The 18,349-nt window shown below is 33.0% G+C and overlaps 1 protein-coding gene across 1 annotated transcript; it reads right to left on the bottom strand.

Moving 5' to 3' along the window:
* Positions 1–2,102: 2,102 nt before the first annotated feature.
* Positions 2,103–5,318, bottom strand: fabp4b (fatty acid binding protein 4b). The gene is made up of 4 exons (XM_056476112.1): positions 5,243–5,318; positions 4,963–5,138; positions 3,446–3,547; positions 2,103–2,156 (listed from the first exon to the last, which is right to left on the bottom strand). Exons 1-4 carry the CDS (start codon positions 5,313–5,315, stop codon positions 2,103–2,105), a joined length of 405 nt encoding a protein of 134 aa, XP_056332087.1. The 5' UTR covers positions 5,316–5,318.
* Positions 5,319–18,349: the final 13,031 nt, after the last annotated feature.

The following is an 18,349-nucleotide window of genomic DNA, read 5'->3' as shown; positions in this document are numbered from 1 at the left end:
ATATCTTGTGCAAAGAAAATGTGTTCTGAAGTCATTTCAAACATTTAAACTGTATTCTCGCTGATTTACAGTATTTAGACTATTACCAAATATGCTTTATAATCAAACTATCAAAATCTTTTAATTTCTTTTTTTTAAAGAACCAAATAATAAAAATTGTGGAATGTTAATTTAAGTTTTTAATTTCTGCAATAGAAATTAACATTCCCATTACAAAATGTTTGCTCATTCGCCTAATGTTTTTTTTTTTTGCCATTTGGTTGCAAAATGAACAAAAATGTTCCTTTAGGACTGTGATTGCAAAATAACATGCCCAGAACATTGCAGCAAAGTTATTATAAAAATAATTGATGCAGAATGTTCCCCTCATTTATTTTAGTTCATTCGTTTTCAACTGTAAAAAAATTACATCGCAAGAATGTTGTTGCATGTGTGCATTCTCGAATCACAGATTGATCATATAAAACCACATTTACAGCAAAGTATTATAACAAGAGTGTAATATCAATTGCCTTATCTGGCGACACAATGCTAGTGAATTGCAGAGCTTCATCATATTTGAACTTTTTTGTTGTTGTTGTTGTTGTTGTTGTTGTTGCGATGAAAGACCACACGCATATATTCAATTGTTAATTTTGGCTTAGTCTCTATTTCAGAGGTCGCCACAGTGGAATAAACCGCTAATACAAACTCATTTACACACACACTCAAACACTACTGCCAATTTAGCATATTCAATTCACCTATAGCACCTGTCTTTGGACTGTGTGGGAAACCGGAGCAGCCTGAGAAAACCCATACCAACACGGAGAGAACATGAAAACTCAGAAATCCCAACTGGCCCATCCGGGGCTCGAACCAGTGACCTTCTTGCTGTGAGGCAACAGTTGTAACCACTGTGCTGCCATAAAACAGCATACAGTATGTCAATATATTAATCTAAATGTAGCTATGCAGTGAGGATGGGGTTTGTATGTTTGGTATCAGAATGCAGCATACATTTCCAACTTTGTTTTACTGTTTAACTTGTTAATTCAAAGATGAACGATAATGTTGTATCAGGGCATTTGATTTTTTGTACATTATGTGCATGAATGTTCGTACAAGCAATACATCACTGGTTGCAATTCATTTAATGGCCACCAGTGTCAATAATAAAACGGGTTTCTGAATTCTACATACAGTCCATTTAAAGCCAAGTGTCACTCACTGCAGAGCCACCTGGGCAGAGCTGAACTCCAGCAAGGGGGAGCTTGAGCTTCAGCTCCTCATTTCTTTCAATTCTTCTACGAGTGATATCACTGGGGGTTGGGGTTAGGGGTGGGGTGGGTGTACGCATTAAAACAGCTTATAGGAGGAGGAGCGAGAGCTCAAGCGCCCCCCTCGCTGGAGCTCAGAAGGGATATTTTAACCCCTTAAATAATTCTGTCATCATTTACTCATTCTTTACTTGTTTCACACCTTTATGAGGTTCTATAAATATATAAAAAATATGTGTTTACATATTTTGAAAGTTTTAAAACTGGTAGCCATTAAATCCCATAGTGTCTTTTCCCTATTATGAATTTCCAACATTCTTTAAAAATATCTTTAAAAGAGCATAATAGTTTTGAACCAACTAAGAGAGAGTAAATAAAGAGTAGATTGTAGCTTTGTGTGAACTATCATTTTAGGTTATGGTGTGTTAACTACTAGCGTAATTATTTTCTAATTTCTCACATGCTTAAAACATTATGTTCGCTGTTTGTTCAAACTACTTATTAGAAAATGAGCTGAAATGACACATTTATTGAGTTTTTATTTCGGGACAACTTAATTGTTTTATGTTCAATCCACTTAAATTTGTAAAAGCTAATAAGTTAACTTAATTCCTTCATGTTGTTCCAACTTGTTGTTCCAACAATATATATAGGATTCATTGATAATGTGATAAATAAATGGGTAAAGGGACATTTTATCTTATTATTGTTTTATTATGTTTAAAAAGCAGAAAAAAACATTGAAACAAAGCAATTCATAGCTCACATCAAATCAGTCAAGTTCAACATTCATTAAAATCTGACAAGATCTTTAAATTGTGTTAAAGCCTGGAGTTAATTCGGTCATGCATCTTTTTCATATGTCCTGATAGCCACAACGTCATCCATGGTGCATTTCTGCAGAGATGATTGGAGAAGAGAAAGAGATTAATATGTAAAACAATGGATGCAGCACTGAAAAGATAAACCTGATGGTTTTCTATAGGATGCTTTACAATAATTTATGAATATACTTTAGAACAATCAGTACCAAAGCCAAAATTATAGCTAATTTAATAACTTAAAATCATGGTTAAAAAATAGTACATCCAAGTTAGGGAAAATGTTAAGTGCAATTTTAATAAAGAGGAAAAATCTGAAACATAAAAATATATAAAGTTTACTTTACATTTTGTAGTTTGTATTTTATCTTTCTTTTTCTTTTTTTTCTTTTTTTGTAATACCTCATTTGAATTTAAATGTATTTTATTTTATTGATGTCCTAATGATGTTCGGTGCCCAATCTCTTATTTTATTTATTATAATGATTTATCTATGGCTTATAATTCATAACAGTGCTGTAAATGCACCAAAATTGATTGTCTATATTCACTGAGAAATGGATAAATATTCATTTATAAAAGGGGGTGTAATTACTTATGATATACACTGATTTATGATATACACAATACATACTTATTATGGTGAACTTAAACCACAAAACTGAAATAAAGTGATAGGTTCTCCAAAATGAAACTTTGCTACTCCATCAGAGCATTCAAAATGTAGCTGACTTTTTTTAGTACAATATAAAAGAAGATTTTTTGCTTTGTTCTTGGTCATTCATAAAATGCAAGGCTCTTAAAATACATATACATATACAGATCAAACAAAATGAATACTATAGTAGTTCCTGACAATAGTGTTATGAAGCGATATGATCGAGTTGTGATAGAACGCTTGAGCTAAAGACTGTCATGAACACTGTCAGGCTGTGTATTAAAGATAATAATGTTGTAAATAATGTGCAGTTTTAGAAAGAGACCCAACATTTTATATCATAAGACCTCAGTGTATTGTCAGGAGCAACAGGTGTTAATTTTTTATGCTTTTTTTGACTCTCAAAGTTAAAAAGTTAATAGATATCTTTCATATTCTTCTTTAATGTTTACAGGAGAATATACGTATCATGAAATTAATAGCAATTTTTGATTTTGTGTAAACTCTCCCTTTAACAAAAAATATAAAATACATGCAAATCTTAAACTTGTTTTATTTCAATAATAAAAACAACAAAATGACTAAAATTGTAGAAAATATCATGAAAATAGAAAATGTAAAAACACAAACCAATTTTAAAATATATCATAATAAAAAAACTGCAGCTTAGTAAAATTAAGCTAACTGCAGAAAGCTTGCAGACATACCGCTATCATTTTCGTGTCTTGAATCTCTCTTTCAATTATTGTGGTCTTTCCTTCCCAGGTCTGCTTTTGAATAAGTTTACCATCCGCAAGGCTCATAGTAGTCTGAAAAAGAAGTGAAGCGTAATTATATAAAATGACACATAATTATGCTAATGATTAAATAAGTAAAAAAAGAAATATGTAATGTTGTTTGCGTGTAAACATCCTTTTTGTTTTACTACTGATGACATTTTATCAGGTTTAAAATTAAAGGTGTTTGTTTGTAAGTTTTCATTCATTCATTTTCCCTCAGCTTAGTCCTTATTTTTAAGGGGTCGTCACAGCGGAATGAACCACTAACTATTGCATCATATGTTTTACGTAGTGCATGCCGTTCCAGCTGAAACCCAGAACTGGGAAATGTACGTTTTCAAGTTTCATGTTTATATTGATTTTTAAACTACGCAATAACAATGTTTTAACTTAAATAGATTGTGCACCCTCAACATGTACTCATAGTACACTTGTTCCAAACTGATTTGAGTTTCTTTCTTCACTTGAACACATAAGAAGATATTTTAAAGAATGTTAAAAAAAACAACCTTTGACTTCCATAGTATTTTATTTTTGTTCTTCTTTCTACTAAGAGTGCACATACAGTTGAAGTCAGAGTTATTAGCCCCCTGTTTATTTTTTTCCCCAATTTCTGTTTAACAGAGAGAAACTTTAACACATTTCTAAACATAATAGTTTTAATAATTCATTTCTAATAACTGATTTCTTTTATCTTTGTCATGATGACAGTAAATAATATTTTACTAGATATTTTCCAAGACACTTCTATACAGCTTAAAGTAACATTTAAAAGGCTTAACTAGGTTAATTAGGTTAACAAGGCAGGATAGGGCAATTAGGCAAGTTATTGTAAAACAATGGTTTGTTCTAGAGACAATCGAAAAAAACATAGCTTAAAAATTTCGTCCTTAAAATGGCTTATAAAAAATTTTAAACTGCTTTTATTCTAGCCAAAATAAAACAAATAAGACTTTTTCCAGAAGAAAAAAATAGTATCCGACATACTGTGTAAATTTCCTTGATCTGTTAAACATCATTTGGGAAAAGTTTAAAAAAGAAAAAAAAAATGAAAGTGGGGCTAATAATTCTGACTTCAACTGTAAGTATTTTTACTTATTTTGTTCACTAGAAGAAAAAAATATAACAAGAAATTAATAAAAGTGTAGACCAACTTGAGTGTGAGTAAATTGTCAAGAAATTTTACATTGAGTTCCCTTTAATATTTGTCTTCAAAAACTCTTATTTTCAGTCAAAACAAATGAATACATTATTCATTCTAATGAATTTTTATTTACTGAAAGTTTTTAATTAGAATATTTGTATTTGTAATGTGGAAGCAATGTTATCAGAATTTTAAAGAATAAAAAAACATATTAACATGTTACATTTTAATCAACCACAAACTAATCCAGAAAATCCAGTAAAAATATCTTTTTTATTGCTATAAATAACAGTGCCCTTACCTTCACTTTCCTGTCATCTGCTGTCGTCTCATCAAATTCCTCATCTAACTTGAATTTGATTTCCAGGGTCTTGAATGTAGTAACAGCTTTCATAGTAATGAAGCCCTGCTCATCCACAGCAATCAACAAACTTGGTTTAGCAAGGTTTGCCATTTGTCGAGAGGCAAAACTAGCACCTGTGCACAAACAGAAAAGTATGATTGAAATAACAAATAGTAATAATATAAATTGTAAAAGAATAACTGTAATATATAATAGCCAATAGTCAAATTTGTCTTACCTACAGCCTTCATATATTCATCAAAATTGTCACTTGAAGTCATTTTCCATTTTCCAACGTACTGCTCAACCATTATTGCTGTGTTCAGTTTTTAATTAAACCACCAAGAATCACAACACAAGACGTTTTACAGATATTAACAGAAAGTGTTGCAAAGGCATAGAACAGAGGGAGCTTTAAAGAGTGCAGAGATTATAGTTTCCACTCACTGGCCAATCAGTGACAGCGCTGTGATAGTTGGGAGTTTGATTGGTTGACAGAATATGAATGGGTAAGGTTTGGTTAATCAGGATTAATAAAACAAGTTAAGGTCAAAAGTCAAACCATGTAAAACAAACTGTTTTGTTCTAAAGAAGAAAAAAGTCAAAATTTTTATTTAAACTAAACATGGTAGTATGAGAAGTAGTATTTATTATTATTATTATTATTATTATTATTATTATTATTATTGTCATTTTCATCAACAATTCAAGTATAGAATTCCTAAAGTCCTTTAATAGATGCTTTAAATGCCCCATTAGACATTATGTTTTAGCTGACCCATTTTAGATGCAGAACTAAAGTTCTTAAAGAGCATTAGCAGTGGATCTTCACAAATTAGAAAGATTCCTCCACATTAGTTGGACTGTTGTAGGCTAATGTATATATATATATATATATATATATATATATATATATATATATATATATATATATATATATATATATATATATATATATATATATATATATACACACATCATATTGTTGGTTTAGTGCAGAACGAAAACAGCGCCATCTGCTGTGGAATTATATATATTTTGGCAAAAGTAAATGAAAAGTTAAGTAGATGTAATTGAAAGTACAGCTGCGTTGTATCGCCTGATTAACTTGCGACAGCGATGGAGATGATACAAAATAAACAAATAAATAGTGAGATACATATATATATATACATATATATATATATATATATATATATATATATATATATATATATATATATATATATATATATATATATATATGTATATATATATATATATATATATCTGTATATGTATATGTATAATATATATATATATATATATATATATATATATATATATATATATATATATATATATATATATATATTATTCTGGTGTCGGGTGGCGCAGTGGTGCAATGGGTAGCGCTGTCGCCTCACAGCAAGAAGGTCACTGGTTCGATCCAAAGACATGCGCTATAGGTGATTGGGTAAGCTAAAATGTCCGTAGTGTTTGAGTGTGAATGGGAGTGTATGAGTGTTTCCCAGTGACAGGTTGCAGCTGGAAGCGCATCTGCTGCATAAAACATTTGCTCGATAAGTTGGCAGTTCATTCCGCTGTGTCGACCCCAGAATAATAAAGGGACAAAGACAAAAAGTACATGAATGAATGAATAATCTGGTAAATCACTGCATTGAGTCCCGTTCCTGCCATAACAGATTGTTTTTTGGCCCTTCATAAGGAAACGTTTGGGCACCCCTGGTAGCCTAAATAATAATCATCATCATCATCATCATCATCATACAATGCCATTCAAATGTATCCTAAAAAATATATATATTTATCACAATAAATTGTTTAAGAGTGAAAGTACATGCATTTAGAATGTAAAAAAGAAACATTGCAAATAAAACAGTTTTTTAAATGCTGTTTGAAGCTATTTAATTTTAAGCTATTGTATATAATAATAATAATAATAATAATCATAATAATATTTATTAATCAGTCAGTTGATACAATTTAATGTAATTGATATGTAACATGTTTATTGATAATCTCGCTGCATTTAATTAGCATATGGTGAAACGATCACATATTTCACTCATTTCACAGCAGCAGATCTGAGAAACATTTGGAGCGCAGGTGCTCTGGCATGGAACTCGCTGCCAATTATTAATGCATTGAACACAGACATTACATCCCGCTAATTAGTCACGTTGGCGCTGTTGTCCAATCTCTGACCAGATGACTCAAATTAATAATTAATGAGAGACTACAGGCAAAAACACTGTTTATGCTCTTCATAATTTTGAGGCTATTTCAATCAAATTTCTTTTAAGTATAATGGAAAGAAAACACCTGTTGTTTTGTAATTATTTTATCAATTAGTGCCTGTAGATTTTAATTACTACCTTTTAATGTGTTTTTAAAGCCAGTTCAGATAATTTGCCTGACAACATTTCACTGTAACCAAAAATTGGGAAAGTTTTGTTCATTCATCTCTCAATTTTGTTTTAGTCTAATAGACCGAAAACACCTTTAAAAGTATTTAGTACTATTAGTACTGCATCAATTTGTGTCTGAAGATCAACTGTAAACATTTTGTAAAGGCGATGTTTCTAAAATATGTTACAATACAAATGGTCTGAGTTCAGGTAAAAAGGCCAAGGGCTGTCACAAATTATCTTCTGAATTTTTTCTCAAGCTCCTGTTTATGTTCAGCTATTACACTTTAAAGTAAATGAAAATATTCATCTACAAGAAAAATTACTTTATTATTAAATTACAGAACTTACACACTGGCTCAGTGGTTAGCACTGTCGCCTCACAGCAAGATGGTTGCTGGTTCGAGTCCCAACTGCACTGTAAAAAAATCTGTATACAATAACAGTTAAATAATTGTCTATTTTAACAGAATTTTCCGTACTACATACAGTTGAATCAGAATTATTAGCCCCCCTGTTAATTTTTTCCCCCAATTTCTGTTTAACGGAGAGAAGATTTTCTTCAACACATTTCTAAACATAATAGTTTTAATAACTCATTTCCAATACGTGATTTATTTTATCTTTGCCATGATGACAGTAAATAATATTTGACTTGAGATTTCCAAATCTCTACAGAATCCTGAACCAATTGTTCTGTTGAGCACAAATCTCTGCTTTCAAAGAGCTTTGTGCTGCATTGTGCACTCCATAATGGATGTTTTTCATTTCTTATTTACAGTTGAAGTCAGAATTATTAGCCCCCCTGTTTATTATTGCCCAATTTCTGTTTAATGGTGAGAAGATTTCTAAACATTATAGTTTTAATAACTCATTTCGAATATCTGATTTATTTGATCTTTGCCATGATGACAGTAAATAATATTTGACTAGATATTTTTCAAAACACTTCTATACAGCTTAAAGTGACATTTAAAGGCTTAACTAGGTTAATTAGGTTAACTAGGCAGGATAGGGTAATTAGGCAAGTTATTGTATAATGATGGTTTGTGTTGTAGACTATTGAAAAAATAGCTTAAAGGGGCTAATAATTTTAACCTTAAAAAGGCTTTTAAAAAATGTAAAACTGCTTTTATTCTAGCTGAAATAAAACAAATAAGACTTTCTCTAGAAGAAAAAAATATTATCAGAAATACTGCGGAAAATTTCTTTGCTCTGTTAAACATCATTTGGGAAATATTTAAAAAAAGAAAAAAGATTCAAAGGGAGGCTAATAATTCTGACTTCAACTTTATGTAGTTAAATAGTTCATTTTTTATTGTAGGTAGCCTATACCATTTACTGTAGATACTATTAAAACATAATTTTTTTGGTTTGTTTTTACAGTAGGTATACCATTAAAACACGGAAAATTCCCACTTTTTTACTGTTGGTATTCCCTTAAAAACACAGAAAATAACAGTTTTTAATATAAAAAAAAAATTAATATAAAATGTTTCACTGTCAATTACAGAAGTTTTCTGTTTTTAATTTACGGTAAAATGTCTGTGTAATGAGCTGCCAGTACTTTTTCAGTTTTTTTTGGAGTGTGGGTCAATTGGCATTTCTGTGTGGAGTTTACATGTTCTCCCTGTGTTTGCATGGGTTTCCTCCGGGTGCTCCGGTTTCTCCCACAGTCCAAAGACATGGTGTAAGTGAATTGGATGAACTAAATTGGCCGTAATGTATGAGTGTATGTGTGTGGTAATGTATGGATGTTTCGCATTGGGTTGTGGCTGGAAGGTCATCCACTGTGTAAAACATATGCTGAAATAGTTGGCGGTTCATTGCACTGTAGCGACCCCTAATAATTAATTAAAGGACTGAGCCAAATGAAAATGAATGAACCAACACACAGGTGCCTTAAACTCAAAAATGACATTTGCTGTTGAAATGTTCAAATCATTTGATTAAAATGAGCTGAAACAACACAATTCTTTTTTCTTTTTTGGGACAACTTAATTGTTCGGACATCCAAATTGAATGTGTGGAACCCAGTATTTTTTACAGTGTAGAAAAAGGCTTTTTTTAGAAGAAAGTGTTAAACGGCATTTTCTAAAGTTAAGGTTGTTTGTGTGTGTGTGTGTGTGTGTGTGTGTGCGCGCGCGTGTGTTCTTGTATACATGGTTTACAGGGTCAAAAGACCAGGTTACTCACCAGCATTACAGGGTCACCATGGTATAGAGGGACACTTCCGTGACCCTGTAATTCTGAGACCCACTATGTTGTTTTATGACTCCTAATAAAGCCCCTTATTAGTTTTTTAGGCATTTGAAAAATTGACCCTACATACCATGATGTGCATGTGTATAAATTTTACAACTGTCCCCTTAAACCATGATGTGATGTCTTCATACAATACAATTTCCCGGGAAATTTTACAACTGTCCCCTTAAACCATGATGTGATGTTTACAATTTCCCGGGAAATTTCCCTTTTCTAATGAATAGCATTTTTAAGGGTCTAAACGTGCTCGAAAACTCACAAAACTTTGTACACACGCCAAAAGTGGTGTAGATTTACGTTTGATAGGGGCTTTGTAAGTGAGTGTGGCAAAATGGCTCGACAGCACCACCTATGTGCGTTTGACAGAGTAGCCCCCAAGCTACATTTCACGCACACATATGAAAATTACCACACAAATCAAACATGCCAAAACCTACAAAAAAGTGTCTTGGAGTGAAATCCAAACGTGAACAGGAAGTGGGATATTTTTAAATTCCTTTTCAAAAAAGTGGAGGTTTTGCCATTTCCAGGCATTGTATTTTAACAAACTCCTCCTAGAGATTTTATCATATCGACACCAAAATTGGCTTTTGTCATCTAAAGGCCTTGGCGATGTTAAATTGTGAAGATCCAGAGTTTTCGTGGAAGGGCGTGTCCGTGGTGACCTCACAAACTTTGATGTTTCACCACGAAACAGGAAGTTGTTATAACTCAGACATGCATAATCCGATCTGCCTCAAAATTCACGTGTTTGATAACAGTCCTGACCTGACCACGTTTACATGCCAATATCCAGTTACAGTTATAGCGCCACCTGCTGGCTACATTAAATGAAATGTTTTACACTGTAACAAACTCCTACAAGCAATTTTATCAGATTGAATCCAAGTTCTGTTAGTATAATCCAAAGGCCTTTGTGATGATAAATTGTGATGATCCATAGTTTTCGCCAAAGGGCGTGTCCGTGGCAGACTGATAAAGTTCAGTGCTTCGCCACTGAGGAGGAAGTACTTATAACTCAGCCACATAATGTCTGATCTTCCTGAAAATTCACAAACAGAGATTCCTCTCCTGAAGACATCTATGTTCCGATATTGAGTCAGAGTCATAGCGCCACCCTTTCATTGCAAATCATTGCCACAGTGAGGTCTCTTTCTTCGCTACTTGCAGCTTTATTTTTATTATTTAATCATTCATTCATTTTTATTAGTTACTGATTTATCAGGGGTCGCCACAGCAGAATGATCCACCAACTACTCTGGCATATGTTATACACAGTAGATGCCCTTCCAGCCACAACTCAGTACTGGGAAACACCCATACACTCTCTCAATCTCACACATGCAATGAATGCAATGCAATTGTGACATCACAACAGTGTAGATTCCAGTACTCAAGGGTTTAAGCCAGTGGTTCCCAAGCTTTTTTTACCTCAGAAAAATAAATGTCAGCATAGTATAGTAGACCTAATTAAGCTGCCACAGCACTGCGTAGTTTAAAAACAAGGCAGATTAATTCCTATTTTTAAGAATAGTTATTATTGTCAGCTACTTTAAACATTATAAATAATTTGAATATTAACTGTGCTTGCAGGTAAAAAAAAAAATTCAAGAAACTCTAAGAAATTAGATCTGCTTATTGAGGGTCATTTAGAGTATGTGTGTCAGAAAAGTGAGTGATTAAATGCATAAAAACACTACGTGACCAACTCATATGTGGACCATTTCCATGATTTGGTGCAAATAAGATTACTTTAAGTGAACTGTTCCAACATTTAACTGTTAACCGCACACCAACTCCTGTTTTCTGGCAGACACAGGTATGGTTTGTGGTTCCTCCTGTGCACACAGAAACTAACTTTAATTATATTCCACCTCTAAGCTTCAAGCATGGCAAAATAGCTTGAGTCTATCTTCTGTGTCCCACACCATTTGAATCACATGCGAATTAATAAGCCTAAATCTGAGGTAACCAACTAAGTCAAAAGACACTCTGCTTTACAAAACTAATAACTTTAAATTTCGAAAACACACATTATTTTACACAACTACAAACACATTTAACACATTTGTAATATTTTTTTTCCCAATGATGCAGCATGGGGAGTTTGCAGTAACTGAAATGCCAACACAACAGCACAGGGGTGCATTTCCCAAACAACAACGTAACTCTTGGCTGCACAATCATAGTACAATGCATCGTTTGGTATAAGAACGATACAGTGACGAGTGTTTCCCAAAACTTTACTTGCTCTGTCACAGATCCATCATTTGAACTACATTAGTTATAAAGTAAAATGTCCATAATGATGCTCTAAATGGGATGGAGTAGCAACTACTTTCAGGAGAAAATCCCCATAACTTTTTTCTTTGTGCAAATTATTGCTTTACGTGCACAGGCATTTTTAAAAAAATCCAATATTAGTCTTGGAAAAAAACATGCACTCGTTTTCCAAATTAATTGAAATATATATAAATGGCACATACTGTATACAGAATGTGTTTCCTTTATGAATATTATTGAGAATATTCCATAATATATTCTAAAACATAAAATCACTTACAAAATAGAGTTTTGTAAGTGATTTTATGCTTTAGAATAGAATATGGAACATTAATAGAATATGAAAATACTCATATTCTAATGTTATATATAAATTGTCACGTTAAAAATTGTAATTTGTAGTAGGCTACTTATTAAGAAATAAAATTACAAAACAATATCCTACTTAATAATAATAAAAAAAATATATATACACACACACATATACACATATATATACACATATATATATATATATACATATATATATATTCATAGTTGAAGTCAGAATTATTAGCCCCCCTTTGAATTAATATTATTATTTTTTATATTTCCCAGATGATGTTTAACAGAGCAAGGAAATTTTGTTTAACAGAGCAAGGAAAATGTCCATAATGATGCTCTAAATGGGATGGAGTAGCAACTACTTTCAAGAAAATCCCCATAACTTTTTCCTTTGTGAAAATGATGGCTTTACATGCACATGCATTTTAACAAAAAAATCCAATATTAGTCTTGGAAAAAAACATGCACTCGTTTTCCAAATTAATTGAAATATATATAAATGGCACATACTGTATACAGAATGTGTTTCCTTTATGAATATAATTGAGAATATTCCATAATATATTCTAAAACATAAAATCACTTACAAAATAGAGTTTTGTAAGTGATTTTATGCTTTAGAATAGAATATGGAACATTAATAGAATATGAAAATACTCATATTCTAATGTTATATATAAATTGTCACGTTAATAATTTTAATTTATAGTAGGCTACTTATTAAGAAATAAAATTATGAAACAATATCCTACTTAATAATAATAAAATAATTAAATATATATATATATATATATATATATATATATATATACATAGTTGAAGTCAGAATTATTAGCCCCCCTTTGAATTAATATTATTATTTTTTATATTTCCCAAATGATGTTTAACAGAGTACGTCTGATAATATTTTTTTCTTCTGGAGAAAGTCTTATTTTTTTTATTTCGGCTAGAATAAAAGCAGTTTTAATTTTTTTTAAAAACATTTTAAGGTAAAAATTATTCGCCCCTTTAAGCATTTTTTTCCGTCTACAGAACAAACGATCATTATACAATAACTTGCCTAATTACCCTAACCTGCCTAGTTAACCTAATTAACCTAGTTAAGCCTTTAAATGTCACTTTAAGCTGTATAGAAGTGTCTTTAGGAATATCTAATAAAATATTATTTACTGTCATCATGAGTTATAAGAAATTAGTTATTAAAAATATTATGTTTAGAAATGTGTTGAATAAATCTTCCCTCCATTAAACAGAAATTGGGAAAAAAAATAAACGGGGGCTAATAATTCTGACTTCAACTGTGTATGTATATGTGAATATATATATATATATTTATTTATAAATTTATATTTATATATATATATATTTATATATATATATATATATATATATATATATATATATATATATATATATATATATATATATATATATATATACACAGCTGAAGTCAGAATTATTAGCCCCCTTTGAATTTTTTTTTCTTTTTTAAATATTTCTCAAATGATGTTTAACAGAGCAAGGAAATTTTCACAGTATGTCTGATAATATTTTTTCTTCTGGAGAGTCTTATTTGTTTTATTTCAGCTGGAATAAAAGCAGTTTTAAATTTTTTAAAACCCATTTTAAGGTCAAAATTATTAGCCCCTTATAGCTTTTTCAATAGTCTACAGAACAAACTAGTTACCCTAATTAACCTAGTTAAGCCTTTAAATGTCACTTTAAGCTGTATAGAAATGTCTTGAAAAATATCGAGTCAAATATTATTTACTGTCATCATGACAAAGATAAAATAAATCAATTAGTAGAAATGAGTTATTTACACTATTATGTGCAGAAATGTGTTGAAAAAATTTTCTCTGTTAAACAGAAATTGGGAAAACAATTAAACAGGGGGGCTAATAAATCAGGGGGCTAATAATTCTGAATTAAACTGTATATATACATATATATATATATATATATATATATATTTTTTTTTTTTTTTTTTTTTTTTTTTTTGTAGTTTTTAATTTTTAAGTAGTCTATTATGTTTTTTTTTTTTATTATAGTCTACTTTTACAAATTTGACACATTCATATCATTGCTTTAGCAGTGTTCTAGCCCAGGGGTCACCAAACTTGTTCCTGGAGCGCCGGTGCCCTACAGATTTTAGCTCAAACTCTAATCAAACACACCTGAACAAGCTAATCAAGGTCTTACTAGGTATACTTGAAACATCCAGGCAGGTGTGTTAAGGCAAGTTGGGGCTAAACTCTGCAAGGACACCGGCCCTCCAGGACCGAGATTGGTGACCCCTGTTCTAGCCTATAGGCCCATGTCATATACAGTACATACATTTCTTAATAAATAGCCAAGGCTACTATAAATTAAAACCATTAACGTAGCCAATATATTTTTGTTTTCCCAAGCTTTGGAGACATAATGTACATTCTGCATTCCCGGTCAGGTCACCTATAGCTTTTGTCATGAGCCACGGCTGAATTCAACATGGCATAAATGATTCCAAAGTGCACTACGAAGGGAGCACAAGTGTCAGTATGATGATTGCTAAAACTGTACTGCAAAAAGTACTTTGAAAGCAAATTAGACGTAAAAGAGATTGCTTTAATGTTTCTTTTTTTGTTAAATGTTGGAACGTTCTATATGAATAGGGCTTAGTAGAACACAACCATGAACTATGATTCTAACTACAGCTCATCCATTCATCCATGTCTTTTTATTCATCCATCCATCCATAAATCTTTTTTCCATCTGTCCATCGATCCATCTATATGTCTTTTCTCCATCCATCCATCCATATGTCTTTTTTCCATTCGTCCGTTCATCTGTCCGTCCATCTGTCCATCCATCCATCCATCATCCATCCATGTCTTTTCCCATCCATCTGTCTATCTGTTCATCCATCCATCTGTCCATCCGTCCGTCCATCCATCCATCCATCCATGTCTTTTTTTCCATCCATCCATCCATCTGTTCATCCATCTATTCATCCATCTATTCATCCATCTATTCATCCATCCATAAATCCATCCATTCATAGACATCAGTTCATCACTCATATGTGTGTAACACCATCAAGGTATAGAGGTACATGGTTTGATATAGCAGGACTTGTGTATGCAGTCCCTTAGACAACAGTGCATTACTATGTCACTCATATGTGTGTAACATCATGACGGTGTTCCAAGACAAAGACAAGTTACTAAGCCTCTAGTGTGGACTTTTCATTTGAATTTAAGAAAAAACTTACGAACAGCTGGTGCAACCCTACCCAGTTCATCACTATGTCACTCATAAGTGTGTAACACCATCATGGTATACAGGGACATGAATTGATATAGCAGGGCTTGTGTATAAAGTCCCTAAGACACTAGTTAATCATTGTGTTACTCATATGTGTGTAACCACATCATGGTATACAGGGAACTGGTTTGATATAGCAGGACTAGAGTATAAAGTCCCATAGACACCAGTTAATTACTGTGTAACTCATATATGTATAAAATCATGATGGCGTTCCAAGACAAAGATAAGTTACTAAGCCTCTAGTGTAGACTTTTTATTTAAATTTAAGAAAAAAACTTACAAACAGCTGGTGCAACCCTACCCAGTTCATCACTGTGGCACTCATAAGTTTGTAACACCATAATAGTATACAGGGACATGGTGTGGTATGGCATGACTTGTGTATAAAGTCCCATAGACACTAGTTCATCACTGTTTCATATGTGTGTAACACAATCATAGTATACAGGGACATGGTTTGGTATAGCAGGACTTGTGTATATAGTCCCATCGACATCAGTTCATCACTGTGTCACTCATATGTGTGTTACCACATCATGGTATACAGGGACACGGTTTGGTACAGCAGGACTAGTGTATAAAGTCCCATAGACACTAGTTCATCACTGTGTCACACGTGTGTAACACCATTATGGTATACAGGGGCATGGTTTGGTATTGCAGCACTTGTGCATGTAGTCCCATAGACATCAGTTTATCCCTGTATCACTCATATGTGTGTAACCACATCATGGTATACAGGGGCATGGTTTGGTATAGCATGACTAGTGTATAAAGTCATATAGACACTAGTTCATCACTGATTCACACGTGTGTAACACCATCATGGTATATAGGGACATGGTTTGATATATCATGACTAGTGTATAAAGTCCCAAAGACGCCAGTTCATCACTGGGTCACTCATATGTGTGTAACACCATCATGGAATACAGGGACATGGTTTGGTATAGCAGGACTAGTGTAGAAAGTCCCATAGACACTAGTTCATCACTGTTTCACATGTGTGTAACACCATCATGGTACACAAGGACATGGTTTGGAAAAGCAGGACTTGTGTATGTAGTCGCTTAGACTCCAGTTCATCACTGTGTCACTCATATGTGTGTAACACCATCATGGTATACAGGGACATGGTTTGGTATTGAAGGACTTGTGTATGTAGTCCCATAGACTCCAGTTCATCACTGCATCTCTCCTATGAGTGCAATACCATCATGGTACACAGGGACATGGTTTGGTGTAGCAGGACTTGTGTATGTAGTCTAATAGACACCAGTTCCTCGCTGTGTCACTCGTATGTGTGTAACACTATCATGGTATACAGAGACATGGTGTGGTATAGCAGGACTTGTGTATGTAGTCCCATAGAGACAAGTTCGTCACTGTGTCTCTCATATGTGTGTAACACCATCATGGTATACAGGGACATGGTGTGGTATAGCAGGACATCTGCATGTATTCCCATAGAGAAAAGTTCATCACTGTGTCACTCATATGTGTCTAACCACAAAATGGTATACAGGGATATGGTTTGGTGTAGCATGACTAGTGTATAAAGTCCCATAGACACTAGTTCATCACTGTGTCACTCATTTGTGTGTAACACCATCATGGTATACAGGGACATGGTGTGGTATAGCAGGACATCTGCATGTATTCCCATAGAGAAAAGTTCATCACTGTGTCACTCATATGTGTCTAACCACATCATGGTATACAGGGACATGGTTTGGTGTAGCATGACTAGTGTATAAAGTCCCATAGACACTAGTTCATCACTGTTTTCCATGTGTGTAAGACCATCATGGTATACAGGGACATGGTGTGGTATTGCAGGACTTGTGTATATAGTCCCATCGACATCAGTTCATCACTGTGTCACTCATATGTGTGTAACACCATCATGGTATACAGGGACATGGTTTTGTATGGCAGGACTTGTGTATGTAGTCCAATAAACACCAGTTCCTCACTGTGTCACTCATTTGTATGTAACACCATCATGGTATACAGGGACATGGTGTGGTATAGCAGCACTTGTGCATGTAGTCCCATAGAGACAAGTTCATCCCTGTGTCACTCATATGTGTCTAACCACATCATGGTGTACAGGGACATGGTTTGGTAGAGTATGACTAGTATATAAAGTCCCATAGACAATAGTTCATCACTTTGTCACACGTGTGTAACACCATTATGGTATACAGGGTCATGGTTTGGTATTGCAGGACTTGTGTATGTAGTCCCATAGACATCAGTTCATCACTGTATCACTCATATGTGTGTAACCACATCATGGTATACAGGGACATGGTCTGGTATAGCAGGACTAGTGTATAAAGTCCCATAGACGCTAGTTAATTACTATGTCACTCATATATGTGTGAAATCATGATGGCGTTCCAAGACAAAGACAAGTTACTAAGCCTCTAGTGTGGACTTTTCTTTTTAATTTAAGAAAAAACTTACAAACAGCTGGTGCAACCCTACCCAGTTCGTCACTGTCACTCATATGTGTGTAACACCATAATAGTATACAGGGACATGGTGTGGTATTGCAGGACTTGTGTATATAGTCCCATTGACATCAGTTCATCACTGTATCACTCATATGTGTGTAACCACATCATGGTATACAGGGACATGGTTTGGTATAGCATGACTAGTGTATAAAGTACCATAGACACTAGTTCATCACTGTTTCACTCATTTGTATGTAACACCATCATGGTATACAGGGACATGGTGTG

This window comes from Danio aesculapii, chromosome 16 (genome assembly GCF_903798145.1).
Source record: "Danio aesculapii chromosome 16, fDanAes4.1, whole genome shotgun sequence".
Classification (NCBI taxonomy): domain Eukaryota; kingdom Metazoa; phylum Chordata; class Actinopteri; order Cypriniformes; family Danionidae; genus Danio; species Danio aesculapii.
Note: the sequence above shows the minus strand (reverse complement) of the source record. Positions and strands in the feature narration are given on the sequence as shown.